Source organism: Symphodus melops (assembly GCF_947650265.1).
Source record: "Symphodus melops genome assembly, chromosome: 16".
Classification (NCBI taxonomy): Eukaryota; Metazoa; Chordata; class Actinopteri; order Labriformes; family Labridae; genus Symphodus; species Symphodus melops.
Window position 1 is genome coordinate 4,583,607 of NC_136706.1, and position 17,628 is coordinate 4,601,234.

At 41.4% G+C, this 17,628-nt stretch overlaps 3 protein-coding genes and 1 long non-coding RNA gene across 4 annotated transcripts in view; 2 read left to right on the top strand and 2 right to left on the bottom strand.

Moving 5' to 3' along the window:
• The window catches only part of bspry (B-box and SPRY domain containing), a 60,223-nt gene that overhangs the window by 12,623 nt on the left and 29,972 nt on the right, over window positions 1-17,628 (bottom strand). The window lies entirely within an intron of this gene.
• Window positions 482-3,950, top strand: prdm12a (PR domain containing 12a). The gene is made up of 5 exons (XM_079364095.1): window positions 482-818; window positions 2,188-2,378; window positions 2,460-2,615; window positions 2,845-2,959; window positions 3,058-3,950. The coding sequence occupies exons 1-5, from the start codon at window positions 599-601 to the stop codon at window positions 3,501-3,503; spliced, it is 1,128 nt and encodes a 375-aa protein (XP_079220221.1). The 5' UTR covers window positions 482-598; the 3' UTR covers window positions 3,504-3,950.
• On the bottom strand, window positions 5,165-6,399 carry LOC306837282. The gene is made up of 3 exons (XR_013780909.1): window positions 6,131-6,399; window positions 5,734-5,820; window positions 5,165-5,642 (listed from the first exon to the last, which is right to left on the bottom strand). It is a non-coding gene; the product is annotated as an uncharacterized lncRNA (long non-coding RNA).
• Window positions 7,043-16,134, top strand: fbxw5 (F-box and WD repeat domain containing 5). Its single transcript, XM_079364882.1, has 10 exons — window positions 7,043-7,150; window positions 8,823-9,018; window positions 9,109-9,266; window positions 9,923-10,106; window positions 10,538-10,686; window positions 10,883-11,197; window positions 11,286-11,469; window positions 11,562-11,709; window positions 12,033-12,245; window positions 13,359-16,134. Exons 2-10 carry the CDS (start codon window positions 8,832-8,834, stop codon window positions 13,642-13,644), a joined length of 1,824 nt encoding a protein of 607 aa, XP_079221008.1. The 5' UTR covers window positions 7,043-7,150; window positions 8,823-8,831; the 3' UTR covers window positions 13,645-16,134.

Sequence of the window (17,628 nt, forward strand, 5' to 3'; positions counted from 1 at the left end):
CAGTGACCCACTTGCTCACAAAGTTGTCGATAAAAAAACTTCTTTTGAAAGGCTTCTTTATTCCTAATTGCGATTTTTTTTTAACAGCGTTTAAATGTTTTAATTTGAATCAAAAGTGTAGATTGTAAATTATTCCCACTTAAATATCCATTTCTTGCAATTTATTAAGGTTTTTGAGAGCTTTAAACTTTATCCCTTCTGCACGAATTTGATGTGAAGCTTTAGTGTATAATTTACATTATAGTCAATCACGATGGTTCAGCAGTTCTTGCACAAAAAATGTATGAATTTAAATTTCAGATAATGTCAAAATAAAGTTTTTTTCCTCTTCTCTTTGCTGGTGTTGCGAACCGTTCCGCAGCAGCAGGCAGGTCCCCACGGCGAGGGGTGTGTCATTAATAAGTAATTAGACAGGGGTCACACCAGCCACTTATATAAAGAGACCCTCAGAGGCAGGCACGGCGCACAGTTTGGTGCAGAAGCGCAGACAGAGTAGCAGCTCTCTTCTTCTCCGTCTTCTTCTACTTCTCACATTCTTAAAGCTGCATCGCAGTTTTTTTTTTCTTACTTTAATTTCAGGGATTTTCAGTCTTGCATCATGGGCTCCGTGCTCCCTCCTGCAGACGCTCTGGCTCTCAAGTCTGGATTTAAGTGTCCGAGTCGCGCGCTCTCGGACGTGATCACCTCGGACATCCTGCACAGTTTCCTGTACGGCAGGTGGAGGAACGTGCTGGGAGAACACCTGGCAGAGGAGCGGCATAGCAGCAGTCCAAAGACCGCCTTCACTGCGGAGGTGCTGGCTCAGTCCTTCGTCGGAGGTAAGCTTGAATATGTGCTATATTATTTCATTTCATGACTGTTTAATGATGTGCGAATGAGGGAGCATTTATTCGAAGTTGCAGATTAATTGTAATGATTTTTGTCGTTTTACAAAAACAATCGATTCAAGTTTTGATTTTTTTTTTTAAAATATAGAATATTAAATATATCATAACCTACATGCAATTTTCTACAAATATTTTCACAAACAGTTGTTTTTGCATTTTGTTAAATTAAAAAAAAACATGTTTGACATGATTCCAGAGCCTGACCCCAAAACACGAGAGAAAAGTTACTGAAGATGTGGTTAAAGTTTCTTTTCCACCAACTTGTTGCATTTTTCTGCATTTCCTTCCATCTTTTGCTGTGTTTTAAAAATGTTTTCCCTTCTTTTCCTTCGTCCTATTTATCGCATTAACCCATTCAGAGCTGTGAGGCGCATTTGGAGGCTTGTTAGGCGTGTAAGTGCCGCTGATTGAAAGACGCAGGGCATTAAATTCATTTGGTTAACTTTGTGCTTGACCTGGGAAAGTTTCCACTTAAACCTCGCAGCAGAGAAAGGTTCCCTTTCTTTGAGATGTCCCGGGTTTTTATCCCGCATTCATCAATCTCCGGACAGTCTCTTTTCCTCTCTTGGCAGCTATGGGGCTCCGCAGCTTTTCTCTTTCTCTCCCCTTAAAAAGATTTGCTGTTCCTCGCATAATGCACCGTGAAGGCTAAATCTAATGCTATTCATTGCATGTCAACCATCTAATCGCCTTTCCATTTTTTTGTTGCAGAAATTCCTGAGTCTTTTAAACAAGTCCTCGTCTCATTCAGCGCAAATTTATTGCTACAAAGTTCTTAAAAGGATAATGAATTTGGAATTAGCCGTTTTCTTTTCCAGTAAACTTTAATGAATATCACATCTGAAGCATGACAAATCGCTGGACCCTGGGTAATAGAGGACCATTTAACCCCTATTCGGACGGCCTTTATTCCGAGCCTCTAATAAAAAAAAATCTTTGATTTTGACATTAAAGAAGCGCAAGGTTGTTTTTTTTTTCCTTCCTCCTTTTCTCCTCTCTCTGGTGCGGATAAAAATGCTTTTTGAGGGGATTTCTCTGCGCAACAAAAACTTTCAATTCAAGCAGATAATCGAATTAAACGGCGGATAAAGTGTAGCTTAATATTTCGTGACTGAAATAAGATCCAGTCGATTTGATGCTTTTAAGGACCTTTACATCTTTGACCACAAAATCTCTGCTTTCTCACATTTCATTGCACTTTTATGTCTGCACGTTTTTAGACATCTACACCAAAGAGTGATGCACTGTCTCAAAACTCCTGCAGGCCTTGTCTCACTTATTTTTCATGTTGTGTTTGCAGAGGTGCAGAAGCTGTCCAGTCTGGTCCTGCCATCAGAGGTGATCATTGCGCAGAGCTCCATCCCTGGAGAAGGCCTCGGCATCTTCTCAAAGACTTGGATCAAAGCAGGGACTGAGATGGGCCCTTTCACGGGGAGAGTCCTGTCCCCTGAGCACGTGGACTTGCTCAAGAACAACAACCTCATGTGGGAGGTGAGTCGTTTAGCCTGCAGTGAAATATCTGAACAACACCATGGATGAGCATTGGTCTAACTTGTTTCATTGTCCGCTAAGGTGTTCAATGAAGACGGCACTGTGCGTTACTTTATCGACGCCAGCCAGGAGGATCAGCGCAGCTGGATGACATACATAAAGTGCGCCCGGAATGAGCAGGAGCAGAACCTTGAGGTGGTGCAGATCGGCAGCAGCATCTTCTATAAGGCGGTAGAGGTGAGAGACTTCATGAGTTGTTCAGCAGCAAAATTAAACACGAGGGTTTGAATGCATGAATTCGGCACTGGGTGGCTTTAAGGGACCACCAAGCATGCAGATGCCCTTTAGAAGAGCGCCTCCTGCTGGTCAAAATGAGAAGTGAAGATGGGATTTGGGAAGTGTAATGGGTGCAAGGTAAAATCACATATTGATTGGCTAATCATTGACCCCTTCCTTCCTATCTCAGACCATCCCACCGGACCAGGAGCTTCTTGTCTGGTATGGAAACACCCACAACACGTTTCTGGGAATCCCTGGAGTTCCAGGAGTCGATGAGGAACAGCAGAAGAAGAGCAGGAATGGTGAGTTCAGATCATTGTCAGATCGTTTACTGTTTAAAAATATGTTTTTAAACCACTTAATCATTAAATCCTCTTTTCTTTTTTTTATCTTCTCCCAGAGGACTCCCACCCCTGTGAAGGCCCTTCCTCCTGCTCCCCCTCCTCATCTTCTTCGTCTTCCTCCACCTCAGCAGGCCGCATGCGCTGCGTCATCTGCCACCGCGGCTTTAACTCCCGAAGCAACCTGCGCTCGCACATGCGCATTCACACTCTGGACAAGCCATTCGTCTGCCGCTTCTGCAATCGCCGCTTCAGCCAGTCGTCCACGCTCCGGAACCATGTGCGTCTGCACACTGGCGAGCGACCCTACAAGTGTCACGTGTGTCAGAGCGCTTACTCTCAGCTTGCGGGCCTCAGGGCGCACCAGAAGAGCGCACGGCACAAACCAGCGACGCACAGTGCAGAGGCGCAGTCCCAGGTGTCCCCCCCTCCTCCTCAGTTGACGGCCATGACCCACCAACACCAGATGCCCCTCGTGCACCACATTCCCACCATGGTGCTATGATGACGGAAACAGGGAGTGACTCAGATCAACATTGCACTTTAGGTTACAGCTGTTTGGAAGAAGTGAAAGGAATAAATGAGTTAATGTGACTGTAAAACATCCCACAAAGATTTAAATATGTTTCCAATTTCTTTGGCTTTCACGTGTTCCTAATTCCAGCAAAGAGGTATTTTGTAAAGTTGAAATATGCTGAAAAAACAACTGTCTCAAGATCTTACATATAATTCATCAGTGTGTTATTTGTTAATGCATATGTGACTTTCTTCAACACTTTTGATTATGCACCACATCCTCACCTGCTCAGTTAAACAGTTCATTCAGATGAGTAGAAAAGGTTTTACACTGATAACTGAATTAGTCACTTTAACTTGCACAGACTGTAAACTATACTATTGTGTGCTTTTTAAATTGTATTGTAAGCCACTGTACATGTGAATGTAAATACATTTGTGCTTTCTTCTATTCTAAATAAATATTATATGATATTACGATTCTCTCTGTTGTTTCCTCTGTTACTCGACAATTTAAATACCTGTTAATGTTTAAAGTTAAATTGTATATCAGCCCTGTATGTGCCTAACCATATCGCCTGCAAAAGACTATTTCATGTTTCATATGACCCAAAACTGTTTTTTTCTGACTGTAAAACTCCAAGATGATTTCATAACCATCAATGTATGAAACATCCATAAAACCATAATTTAAACAAATTCAAACTCATAATCGTCATCAGGGTCATCATTGGAGTTCAGTTGTCGATGTCTTGAGTTATGAAATCATTTTTCAACAGCTCAAACAAACCAAACGGAGAATGTGGAGAACACTTTAAGATTGTAAGGACTAAAAAATGTCATCAGCATACTGCACACACCAAACCGGTGAATTTTACGGAGAAAGATGTTGTGCTTTCTTAGAAACTACTTCTGTGTTCTCACTCAATGTCAGCCTGCCGTCAGTTATATCAACCTGGGACTCACAACACTGAACTTCTTCTACAATCCGTCAGTTTTGACTGATGGATTATTTACACATTTACATTTACCATTACTAACAAGCATTTTTCTTTTGATCAACCAAGTTGATGGATTGTTTTACACTGCAGTAGTGCTACTTTTACCAGATTATTGATCACAGAACTTCTTCCATCTCTGTGAAAAACCCAGGTATCAAATATATGGAGTCCCATCTTAAAGTCAGTCATTGAAACTTGTATTTAATATTAAATGACAAAAATGAAAGGAAAACTTTTAAAACACAATAAATAGTTAAAAAAAATTCCATAGCTGACTTTAGTCAAACCTAACCATTCACATGCTGATGACAAAGTTTCTATGCTGAGTGTCCATCAGAATGAACTATTTCCATTCATACAGATGCATACACCGTGAAGCAGCAGGAGCATCTTGGTGTTAAGTGTATTCTCTCAAAGACACATCAGACATGTAGATGCAGGAGCCCCGACCTTCTGATAAGGAGATGACCACCTCTATACAACCTAGCCACTGTACACTAAATGTTTAATCACACCAGGGCATGGAAAATAATTCTTATGGTTTCGTTACTGAATAAATGTTTATTTATACATTTCATAAACATTTCTTTATTTCATATTTTTCTATCTCACAGATAAACATTTTCGTTTTTTCTCTGTTGGTCATGTCAGAGGTCTTCTGCTGTTGGTTTTCTCTGCCACAGGATGGCGCCACACACCCAGGAGAAGACAAACTTGTGACCAATAAATGATACTGTAATAATAATTGACCCTGCTGGAGAAACCCTAAGGGGAACACTTAAGAAACACAATGACTTGATCTCAACAACCATTTATTTGACTTTTTTCAGTAATTTAGTAAAGTACAGATGTAGAACATTTTCTTCGTTCTGTAATAGTGATTGCATCTCTACCACATTAATGTTATGATTCTACTGAGCTGCTGCTGAACTTGTTGGCTGTCAGACATCGTCCTGCTCCCCAAATGAGGAGTTTTCGGATTAGTCATCATTGAAACAAGCACAGATTATCATGTTGCCAGTAAATAAACCTCAAACACTCTTCTGTCCTCTCTGCTCTGAGGAATTATGTTGGAATTGGATTTTTGGATGTTGGTTCATCACTGGAGACTGTCCACACTTTCTGCCCTGCACATTGAGGGAAACAAGACAGTTTAGTCATCAACACCATGAGGTGATATTTCAAAATAGTACAATTTCTCCTGCAAAAAAGAAGTACCTTTACACTGGTACTGTCATCCTGTCCTGTCCTTCTTTGAGCAGCTGCCACAGCAGGAAGTTATCCAATCATAGGCATGGCTCAAAGCTGGAAAAAGACAGCCATGAATGCTTCTTGAATCTGTTGGTTGTATCTGCCATAAGTGTTTTTTTCTGCTAAGATAATGTCTTGCCAGGTAACCCGATCACACCACTATCAGGTTTCACACACCTCATTACACACTCAGTTCCTGTTTCTGGCGACTAACTTTATGTCTTTTCCCTTTTTTCTAGCACAGGGAAAAGAATATACAGTATCTGCCAATATGAGAAATAATAACAGGAGATAAAAGCGGTTTATAACAAAATTATTTTCTTAAATTCTGACTTCTGAAAAGTCAGTGTGTTTCAATACTTACCGGAGAAGAGTAGTCACAGCATAGTTTTTTTTTTCTTCTTTAGCCCAGCTGCTCCTCTGTCTCCATGAGGTCAGGGTGAAGATGTTTGTTGTTTGCTGACTCTAAAAGCCAACAACACAGTTTCTCCGTCAGTCACAGAGACTCTATAGTTCCTCACAGATGATGATGATGCCACCTGCACTGTGATGTCACTGTTGTGAAGGGCACCACATGGGTGGTAAGTGTTACATTATTCAGTGTGAGAGATGACACAGCAGTAAGGTCATTTTCCAACAGACTTCTACACAAATGGGATTCATTTGAAAACTCATAGTTGCCCCCATCTGGCCTTTGGAAAAAAGTGCAGGCTTCACATAACTTCACTTCTCAGACCCACATCTGCACCCATGGGTGTCAACTCGAGGGAGAAGTGAGACTGACTTCATTTTGGTGTAGGAGTTCCGGCATAGTTTAAAAAACATCAACAACAACACATTCTTCCTTTATTGTATTTATTTATATTCCTTCACTTTTACATTATTCTCAGTCTTTTGATGATCTATAATCTTTCTTTTGCTCTGTTTTTTTACGTTGCATTCTTTCCTTAAGCTTTGTTTTGTTGTATTTCTGTTTTTACGTCTGAACAGCACAATATAAATTAAACATGCCTTGCCTTTAAGGAGCTCACCTGTAATGAAATGTTTTTCATGAATAACTTTATGTTCTTCTCTTTTATCGTCTACTAGAATAGAAAATAAAAGTCTATCGAAAATACACCGAGGCTTATTTCAACCTTCTGATTTCTTTTCTTAAGAATATATTCATTTTTTTATTTAAAGATTATTAATAAGATGTTACACGACATGCTCGAGCAGTAGATCGAGCTCGTCTCGTAGAATCGATGGTGTCATCTGTTGGTGGAGTCTGGTGGATGATGCTGTCATCTGTTAGTAGAGTCTGGAGGATTGTTGTCATTTTTCGGTGGCTAGCCGTCAGAGCTAGCTGGTTGTTTTTTCTCTCTAACATACTTTGATCCAGCAGGTGGGTCACAGTTTATGTCAACAACTTTTTACTGCGCGAAACTGTTAACTGACTGCAGTAAATGAAACGATGTGTGTTGTTACCTCTTGTTATCAGACAGAAACGTCGTTAAAGAAGATAAAAGTAAAAAAACAAAAACAAATGAAAGCTAACAGCTAGCTGGCTTAACGTTAGCGTGATAGAAATGTCTCGCTAGCAGCTTAGCTTTAGTAATTTATTTACTTATTGTGCTTTGTATAAAGGTAAAGTTATTGTCTCTGTAGCTAGATGAGTGTGAGTAAAAACAGTCTGTTTTTAGTCTGCACACAGTCAGTTGTCTTGAGTTTTACGCACAGAGACGAAAAATGTCCATGTTAGGTCATCTCCACAAGACGAGCTGTCTTTATTTACCAAGTTAGACTGAACCGCTGATTCATCTATAGGAGGTTTAATTCTGGCGATTTTCCTTATTTTACACGGTTGTTTCAGGTCGTTGTTGAGGACTGTCAGTGACTCTGAAAACTCAGAGAAAATCAAATTATGTTCATATGTCTTCCTAACACGATGACTCTGAACCCAGCTTTATGCATTGAAACACACACACACACACACACACACACACACACACACACACACACACACACACACACAGCTGTCTGTCAAGCTCAGATGAGTCCCACTTAAGGTGGGGCCTCGGGTTATATATATGTTGGGTGACCAGGGTTACACGATGATTGTAGGGTCACTTTCCCATGAAGAGAAAAACCCTCTTCTGTTCTTTTAAGTGTTTATGTCCTGGTGTGGAGTGGACCAACATGTGGAAGTTGTTCTTGTTGCTGTCACTAGTCCCTCTCTGACAGCTCTCCATTAAGGCCTTTCTTTAGGCCATGTTTGTACAGGTGTGTATTTTTGGTCTGTGTGTGTGTGTGAGTGGAAAACCAGAATTTCCCTTCAGGGATTAATAAACGATGTAAAAAACAAACAAAAATAGGACTTCTGATAGAGTCAGAAACAGGGGGGAGAGAGATATTGAGGATGGGCCTGAGGAGAAGGAGCCAAAGGTTGGACTGGAGCCTGGACCACCTGCTACGAACAAACGGCTACCAGGGTTTAGAGCGTTTGATTTATCACTATGAATTTAATATAAGTCTTTATAAAGTATGATGGTCCTAAAATTAAATGTAGACATTTTTAGTTTTTAAAAAAACCATTTGGTCCAAAAGTTTTTTCTGAAAATGAAAGTAAAAAACTTGAGTGAGATGTCAGTTCAGATCTGTTGAGACAGAAACGTGTAACTCTGTACGCCACATAGTCATTTGTGACTTTGAATAGAGCAGCGTTTTAATGGAGTCATTAGACGATTCATTGATGGTGAAACTCAAATGATTTTGGTTCTTTTTTTTCAATGGGGGGAGGGACGTCTGTTTGCTGGCAGCTAAAAATTTGATTAATAGTTGTACTGGAGATGAAAACATCTCTAAAGCTATCACATACGATGTGACAACACAGATGTATATTTTACATGCTTTAGTTTTAAAAGATACATTTTCAGCACACTGATACAAAAACCGATGAATTGGATTGATTTACCTTAAAAGCACAAAAACTCTCGATAGGCTGAAGTTGCATTCATCTTTACATCAAGGTGAATGCTCATGTACCAATGGATTGTGTGTGTGTTTCTGATAAGCAGGATGTTAGTATGGAGTGTGTCCCAGTTTTGCCGGACAGCCTGGTGTTGGAGATCTTCCTGCGTCTGCCCCATGATGCCGTGCTAATAGCTGGTCTGACCTGCAGACAGTGGCTCGCTGTCTCCAGGGATGAGTTCCTCTGGAGGGAGCTGTTCTACAGCTACTACCGCATTCCACGCTCTGTACCCCGACACCCGGGTAAGTATTTAACACTCTCCCCCATCCCCCCAAAAAAAATGATTCTATTGATTCTTCCCTTCAGTGAAAACTTGATCTATCTCTGTGCAGCCGCCGTGTCATGGTACAGGGAGTTCAGGCGTCTGTTCGACTGTATCCCCTGTGTGGAGGTTCAGACCCTGAGAGAGCACACTGACCAAGTCCTCCACTTGGCTTTCTCTCACAGAGGTCACCGCTTCTCCTCCTGCTCCAAGGACTGCACTGTGAAGGTAGGATCATGTGTTTAGTATTTGGTTTACTAGTCCTTTTCTTTTCTCTGGCTGACTTGTAATCCTGCTTTGAAAAGACAAGCACTCGCTGGTTTCAGCTTCTTGAACATTTGGATCTGTTTCTTCTTGTCATTACTAATTGTTAAAAAAAAGTCTTTGCTTTTGTTTGGACAGAAGAAGCTTTAAGATGGCATTATAAAATTATAATTTTTTTGACATTTTACAGACAGACCTCTTAATTGAATTTAATTCCAGTCAGGACACTTGATCAAATAACTCTGCAGTTGCAGCTCTAAACATTGATGAGAAAGTCGCAGAGTGCCTTTTAGTCCCAGAACTCATTTCAAAGAACTTTAAGGTTCTTTCAGCCTGTAGTCTGAGCTTCCACCACAAAGATTTAACAAATTAGTCTGCTGACATGAAATAAACAACGTATGCTTTTACCCATCATTTCTTATGTGACGCTGTGATGTAAGGCGACATGCAGGTTTCCTTATTAATGTGACGCTAAAACAAAAATGAAGTTTGTGCATTTTAAGGTGGCCACTGATCCCTTTCTATCCTCTGTGACGTTTCTGATTCCTTCTCTGATCTCCACAAGTCATCGCCCTCATCATCTGCTCTTTGCTTTGTTTTAAACTCTGTATTCTGAGCAGCTATGGGACACTGAGCGACAGGATGGGAACATCTCGCTGGTGCACAGCTCCAGCATGCGGCAGTTTAACTGGGGCTACACCCAGTTCTCCCAGTTCAACGCTGACGACACCCTGCTGCTCGTGTCCGGCGTCTACCTCGGCCCGCACCACTCGTCGTCGGGGGAGATCGCTGTCATCAGTCTGGGTAAGAGAACCACAAACATCTCACCCGACGCTCAGGCGCCATCATTTCCTGTTAATGTTTCCTTAAGATGAGCTAGTCTGAGGTTTCACACAAAATGTTTTGTGTTCCTTCCACAAAGAAAAGTTCTATCAGTATGTGTGATATCATTTTTCCATCAGGGCATTAACACCAACAGTAACATTTAGGAAACATAGGGGACTAAACACACAGAGCTGCAACCACAAAAACAACCAAATGTTTACACCTGCACCTCTCTGAAGCAGTGTCAACAAGAAGCTGACATTTAAACCTGCACAAAGCTTCCTAAGAATGCTTTATAGAAGCTAGCTGTAGCATGTCAGTGTGTAACAAAGAGTGATAATCCTCCGTTTAATCTGTGACTCATTTAACCAAAATGAAGAGCTTTTTGTTCATGTCGTCACTCTCTTCAGAAAACTACACGCTGTTGTCACGGGTGAGGAACAAACCCTACGATGTGTTCGGCTGCTGGCTGAACGAGACCCACCTGATCTCTGGGAACCTGCACTGGATAGGCAACATGACGTCGTGCTCCGTGCTCTGGCTCAACAAAGCCTTCCAGGTGAGACTCAGGGCAGCACCTGAAGCTCAGGCATGTCTGAGTACAGAGCGAGGGATTAGTTCAACTACTTTTTGGTTTTGCTCGTTCGGGATAACTCAGTTTCTCCTGGCAGCTCCCGGCTGTGAATAAATGGGAGCGTTTTGTCATTAAATAGAGAAAATATAAACACGTCTTTTTCTTGTGTTTTCTCCAACAGGACGTTGAATCTGAGAACGTCAACGTAGTCAAACGCCTTTTCAAGATCCAGAACATCAACGCCAGCACCATCCGCACAGTGATGGTGGCCCACTGTCGTCGCCACGACAACCCGGATCTGCTGCTAGACTACGAGGCTCAGTCCCAGGCTCGACGGATGAAAGGGCAGCAGCAGCAGCAGCACCAGCCTCTGCTCTTCGACCTGGGAACCTCGGGCAGCGAGGAAGAAGATGAAGAGGAGGTGGACAAGGAGCGACAGAAGGAGGCCCGGTGCCATGGTGTCTCCTCTGCCCTCTGCCTCGATCATGTTATACAGGTGAGCGAGCTGTGACACTCAGGGATTTGATTCAAGTTTAAAATAACGCAGTTCTTTATGTGTTGTGTGTTTTCTGCCTGCCTCTTAGAGTTGTAAAAAGGTCAGGCCCGGGGAGCTGGAGATTGAGACTCAGGTGGCTCAGATGATGGGCAGAGCGTACACGAAGGCTCCTGCCTCCAGCTTGATCGAGCCGTCTGATCCCGGTGAGGGAGAGGACAAAACTTACTTACTCTTCACCACTGGCAGCCTTACGTACTCCCCTCACCAGATAGGTACGATCGCAACCGAGCCGCAGGACAGAAGCTAAGGCATGTAGATGCACAGCACTGTAAGACATCACGTTCTCCTTTTTGTTCATTTGAAGGAATTAAACGGATCAAGCCGGACCAGATGACCACCTCGGGTCCTGTACTCGGGGAGGAGCGGAGTTCAGATGAGTTTTTTGATTCACTGGATCATGTCATAGATATCCACGGACACATCATCGGGATGGGCCTGTCTCCAGACCACAGGTGACCTCAGTCTCATACATTCACCAACGTGTTTAAAAAGAAAAACTGTTTCTGTCCAGACAAGCACTTTAGTACTTTTAAGAACTCTTCACCGCAGACGCACACAAAAGACGCTGGAGCTTTTTCACCTAAGCACTCTTGAAAATGTCAGGATAGTGTAAACATGTTCCCTGTCTGGAGAGAGGAGAGTCACAGGAGGAAGATGCTGAGTGTGGATGATTTCATGTCATAGACATGCTAAGTTATTGCCTCAATATACAACATCAAACCTGTCCAGAAGTTTTGACTCTAAACCCTAAAAGCTCCTTCCTTTGGTTGATTAGGTACCTTTACGTAAACAGCCGGGCGTGGCCTGCCGGCTGTGTGATCTCCGACCCCATGTCTCCTCCTCCCATCGCAGAGGAGATCGATCTTCACGTGATCGATCTCAAGAGTTTGAGGGAGGAGAGAAGGAGTCTGCGTGCGCACCGAGCCTTTACGCCCAACGATGAGTGCTTCTTTATCTTCCTTGATGTCAGCAGAGACTTTGTTGCCAGGTAGGCGAAGAAAAGATGTATTTTCAAACTCACCTTTCTTGCATTTTTCTGAATGTAAAAATAAGACAACTGAAAAATAATTTGTTGCCCCATTTTGACTGCTTGTGTTGTAGACACATCCTCGTTTCCATGACGACACATTGTACTGGACAGTCATCACAAACTCCTACGATGTCTTACATTTTTAGCTTTTAGTTTTGATTTGGAAGCAAAATACAAGAAGCAACCATGTTCTCCTCCAGCTGTTTTGCTTTTATCTCTGCTAAACACGCTTTTCAGACAGCGAGGACAGATGTCTATTTGTCATGAAACTCATAGAAAAGAAGACAGACCTTTTCTCTGTTCCCCACTGAAACCTGTTTCAGAAGAGAAATAAAACAAAACGGAAACAAAAAGCAGCTTTCATGCTCGTGAAACTCGTATTTACCTCGTGGGGGGTTTAATGGTTGTGTTTGAGAGTCTTGGAGGATTTTTCAAAGCTGATGAAAGAAAGTGCTAAAGACCATTAGTAAGACTGTATAAACACTGCCTTTGACTGCATGGTTAATAAATGATTGAGTTTGAATTGAGAGGAACCTTTTCCTGTACTTAAAGCTCATATTGGTTTTAGCATTCTGACTTTAGATTTAATGCTCACACAAACAAGACTTCAGAACCAGAGTTGAAAAATGTTTAGCTGCCTTTAATATAGAAATACATCAGATAGAAGCAGAGACTGAAAATACAGGGGAAAACAAAAAGTATCACATTTATGATACCCTCATTTTTTTATACTTACAAATAATTCCTTGAAGTGACTGTAAAGGCTTACTTTGTGACTTTCAGTGCAGATGTTCAGATGAAAACAAATCCTCTTTTCAGACACACCTCCTTCATTCCTCAGCTCCCCCCGCCCTCTGTGTCCACACTGCCTCCGTTCCTCTTTCGCAGGCAGAGGCAGCAGCAGTTAATCTGAAAACAAGATTCTGCGATTACTTTCAAAAGTCGACTTGACTTTAAGTGCAGAAAAATGCATATGACAACATTGTTGTGGCTTTTGCGTGAAAGGATTGAAAAGCAGGTGCTTTGACAGTGAACAGTTCACTGACACTTCTCTCCCACTTCTGCCTGCAGTGGAGCAGAGGACAAGCACGGTTACATCTGGGACCGGCACTACAACATCTGCCTGGCACGTCTGGCACACGACGACGTGGTGAACTCGGTGGCGTTCAGCCCTGCCGACCAGGAGCTGCTGCTGTCTGCTAGCGATGACTCCACCATTAAAGTGTGGCGCTCACCACGGATGGTCCGCCTGGCTCAGGCTCCCTCCAGACCGCCAAGGCCCCGCAACCTCCTGTCGTCCTGGCTGAGCCGAAACAAGAACTCAACGTCTCCCGGCAGTGTGAACGGAAAACCGTGAGTCAGGTTGTAAAAAAAAAAAAACACATATTGTGGGAGGGGGAAAGTTTGATCTCTTTCCTCTGAGGTGTGAATACAAATATACATACACTCCATGTATATGTACAGTGTGGAAACAGTCGGTTGTTTTGCTTGAGCTCACAGTGTTGTGATACGAAGGTGCTGGTGGTGTTCAGCTCACAGGAGAGGGTTTGTGATGTGACTCAGGTTTACACAAGAGGGCGCCAGACCACCAGCACAAGGACAGACAGCAGCACAGACTCTGCTGTTCTACTGACAGGAGTGATGTGATTTTTTTTTATCACAGATAGAGATAGTGTAGAGCTGACACCTGAATGCACAAGACGTCCAAACGTGTTCCCCAAGTGATGGTTTTTATTTGTCAGCACAGGGTCAGACACAGGACTCCTGGACCTGAGGTGTAAATGTTTAAATGTTCTGCAGAGGTGAAACCTTATGTCCTGCTCGTTAGAAACAAACTGCTGTTGCTGGGAATCATTTCAGAAAAGTCTTTACTTATTTATGGATGTATTCAATTGATGTCATGAGTATGAACTCCTAACACACCCTGTCTCCAGAGCATTCAAACAAAACAAAAGGGAAGACAGCATTAAGCTGCGTTTACTGCAGTCTCTCTTATCCCGTCCCATTGTTTCTGTGCCCCAAAATAAATCCATCACCTTTCTGTTCAAAGTACAATTGTTGAGTAATTTTATCTAGAAGAGTTATTGAGGAACAGTAAACGTATAGCTTGACTACAAAAAACAAAAAACAAAGGTTTGCGAAGCTAATTGTTTTTTGGATCGTTATAATGTAGAGTTGTATTGTAACACATTAAATCATTTGTGGCACAAAGCTGCCATCTGTAAATCCCACACATCAGGATCAGATCTTCCCCTTTCTGGAGTTTTTTTTTAAGGTCACCTATGAAAAATACATGTGACCATGTTTTATAAACAATGTGTCTCTAGCAGGTCCAATTCTGAGTAAAGTCCATCCTCTCCGTCTCCTGTCTGCTCCACGTTTCAGAAAATGTCTGCTCAAACAGGCTGTTTGGAGATTTTCCCTTCATGACATCACAAAGAGCAATAACTCCTCCCCCAGGTGGGTGACACTCCCAAAGCTAAGTGTTTGTTTAGCTCTCTGAGTTTGCTTTCTCAGTGTGAACAATTCTTCAGAGAGTTAGGCATCCCCTTCCAGAAAGGGGCGTGGCCAGACACAGCTCATTTACATTTAAAGCGACAGACACAGAAACGGCCTGTTGGGGGGGTTTATTGACAGATCAAATACAGAATCAGAGTGGAAAGTAGGAGAATATGTGTCCTTTAAATAAAAGTTTATTATCTTTCCTCCTCATTACATGTGACAGGGTTTGTGTAAAATCCTTTTATTGAGTGTGTTGTACTTGAACATATTGAACATGCATACAAAAAACCCCAAAGCCCCTTCCAAATACATCATTCATCTATATATCTATAAACAGGAACCCCTGACATTTAGAGGAACAGGTACAACGTATGAGAAAAAAGAGAATCACCAACCCGTCAACTTCTAAAATGAGTCTCCTTATGTGTTGTTATATTTAACTATTACACGTTGAATGTCAGTATATATTTATGACCTTTGTTTGCCCTTCAGGATAAATCATATACGTTACTGTTAAAGTGAAAGAAACTGATGGATGAAGTTCGGTTGAAAAACAGATTGTTGCCGCTGTTTGGTGAAGTATTGATTTTGAGAAAGGATTAAAATGAAAAAGGTCAATTCACAGACAGACACATAATAATTAGTCGAAATTGCGTTACTTTCAAGTATCATCACCACAACACACGACTAATCCTCCAACACAGCCAAAAAAAATACAAAGGAGACAAACGATGAGATTTATAGAAATACTGCTTTCAAAGGTTTGACTCTGAGTCGGTTTGAGTGTTTCAGGGTTTGTGTAAACATTGATTACTCCTTATTTTCCCATCATGACTGTCGTCCTCTACGACTTTCTTCAGCCTTAACGCTCGATGACCTTTGTCTCCAGTCAAAACAAAAAACAAGAAGTGATTGTTAGACATAAACCATGACATTTACGTTCAGTTACGGTTTAACCACAAAAAGGTTCAGGTACTTCACCTGGTGGACGTCAGTGTTTCCTGGGGATTCCCTACTGAAGACAGCCGAGACTGATGATAAAACTGTTTATATTTATGAACTGGTTGTGTTTGCATGTCCATGTGTCAGAGAGGTCATTTGGATTTGGTCACTTCTTCGGCAGACTCTTGCCACCAATTGATCAATACGTTCCTTGTTTTTCTAAATGTGTGTAATAAGTCATGAACTTTCTCCTTGGTTTCTTCTTTGTCATCTTTCTTTTTCTTTTCTTTTCTTAATGTTTGGACTGTAAATGCATCTTTCAAATCATGTTTCCTGTCAACTTGTGTTGTTTTCGTACACCCCTGAAATAAAAAAAAGCATGCCCTAAAAGGCCAGGAGTCTACTACAGCGTCGGATTAACTTCCTTTTTTTTTTTTTTTTAAACAAAGATTTCAACACAGGTGAACTCTGATCTCTACTGTAGACACTTTTCATTCTTGTCTCCATACAAACACAAGCGTCTTTCTTCTTTAAGATGCAGCATCAAACTTCACTCTTCATTTATTCTAACAACTCCAACAACAACTGCATTTTTACATTTAAAACAAGAAAAATATATTTTGGCTCACACACAGTCCTTCAGTAGAAACACATTCAGCTATAAAAGATTACTGTTAGATTTCATTCAAAAACTTCAATAAAAATGTTTTTTTTTTCTCTGGGACAAGGTGTTCTTTCATCATCATCATCATCATCACCACTGTGCTATCAAAATGTCATCAAGTCTCCAGAGAGTGAGTTTCTGCAATGACCGAAAGTCCCACATTTTCACAATAAGCTTCGCCTTTAGACAAGAAATGACACATACACATTTCCTCTGGTTGGGTTTATTTTCACGTCCGCTGTTTTCTTCCCTTTTAAACTAAACCGAGCCATGATGTCAAAGGTTTCCGTAAGTGCCTCACAGCAGGGGATACACGCGGTATGTCAAATTGTCTGACCACAGACCATTCATCAACCACAACACGTCTATGATGACTCAGGTTTATAATTACAAAGTGTTAAGTTTCTTTTACTTATATGTTCTATACAAGTCTATATGGGGCTAATCTAGGGGGTGGGGGATATACACACAGGAAATGAAAGTGAAAATGTCTGAACTAACAACTACAACTTTAAGAAGTTGATTTACCTCCAAAAGACTGTTCCTGTTTTAAAAGCACTTCAAACTGTCTGGAGCCATGCCAGTGTGGCTGTAAATGCTAACACAGGTGTGGTAGCATGCTCAAAATGAAACTTCTAAACTTCAACTCCAACCACAGAAACTAAGTTCATCCGTTTGGTATCCTCGGATGTTTAAATGGTGTAAATGATCTGGTTTTAGATCAGGGTTTCACCTGGTTTTCCAGTGAAACCTGATTATCATCAAGCAGTCAGCTGTTTGACAGTTTGACAGAGCTGCTCACATGAAACCTGAATGATCTCTTTTTTCTTTTGTGTCATTGCTTTAGGTTCTATTTCAGTTTGTGTTTGCAGAAAATGTTGGCGGCTTTGTGTATTTTTTTCAGGGGTTAAATTGGCCGCAGTAAATGAAGCAACATTTGGTGGGAAAAATGCTATAATTAATTATATGTGCAGACGTACAGCTACAGAAAGAACAACAATGTACTAATTTTTATGACCTGTTAAACTGTGCACCTGACACCATCTTGTGTAAGACTCGATTTTGGAGAGGATACGCAGAGACCCCAGTATGATGCAGAATCCACCAAATTGAATTTGGAGCTTGAATTTCCCTCGAGATCAATAAAGTATCTATCTATCTATCTATCTAAATTAATTTTCAATGATCTTAAGTTAAAGTTAAATTCTGAAATCTTCATGTCCAGTTCTTTAA

Excerpts from the sequence above, each read along its gene's own strand:
- prdm12a (XM_079364095.1), top strand. The coding sequence starts at position 599 with ATGGGCTCCGTGCTCCCTCCTGCAGACGCTCTGGCTCTCAAGTCTGGA. Across the intron at positions 819-2,187 it reads GGCTCAGTCCTTCGTCGGAG|AGGTGCAGAAGCTGTCCAGT; the intron begins GTAAGCTTGAAT and ends TTGTGTTTGCAG. Across the intron at positions 2,960-3,057 it reads GCAGAAGAAGAGCAGGAATG|AGGACTCCCACCCCTGTGAA; the intron begins GTGAGTTCAGAT and ends ATCTTCTCCCAG.
- fbxw5 (XM_079364882.1), top strand. The coding sequence starts at position 8,832 with ATGGAGTGTGTCCCAGTTTTGCCGGACAGCCTGGTGTTGGAGATCTTC. Across the intron at positions 9,267-9,922 it reads CCAAGGACTGCACTGTGAAG|CTATGGGACACTGAGCGACA; the intron begins GTAGGATCATGT and ends TATTCTGAGCAG. Across the intron at positions 10,107-10,537 it reads GATCGCTGTCATCAGTCTGG|AAAACTACACGCTGTTGTCA; the intron begins GTAAGAGAACCA and ends CACTCTCTTCAG.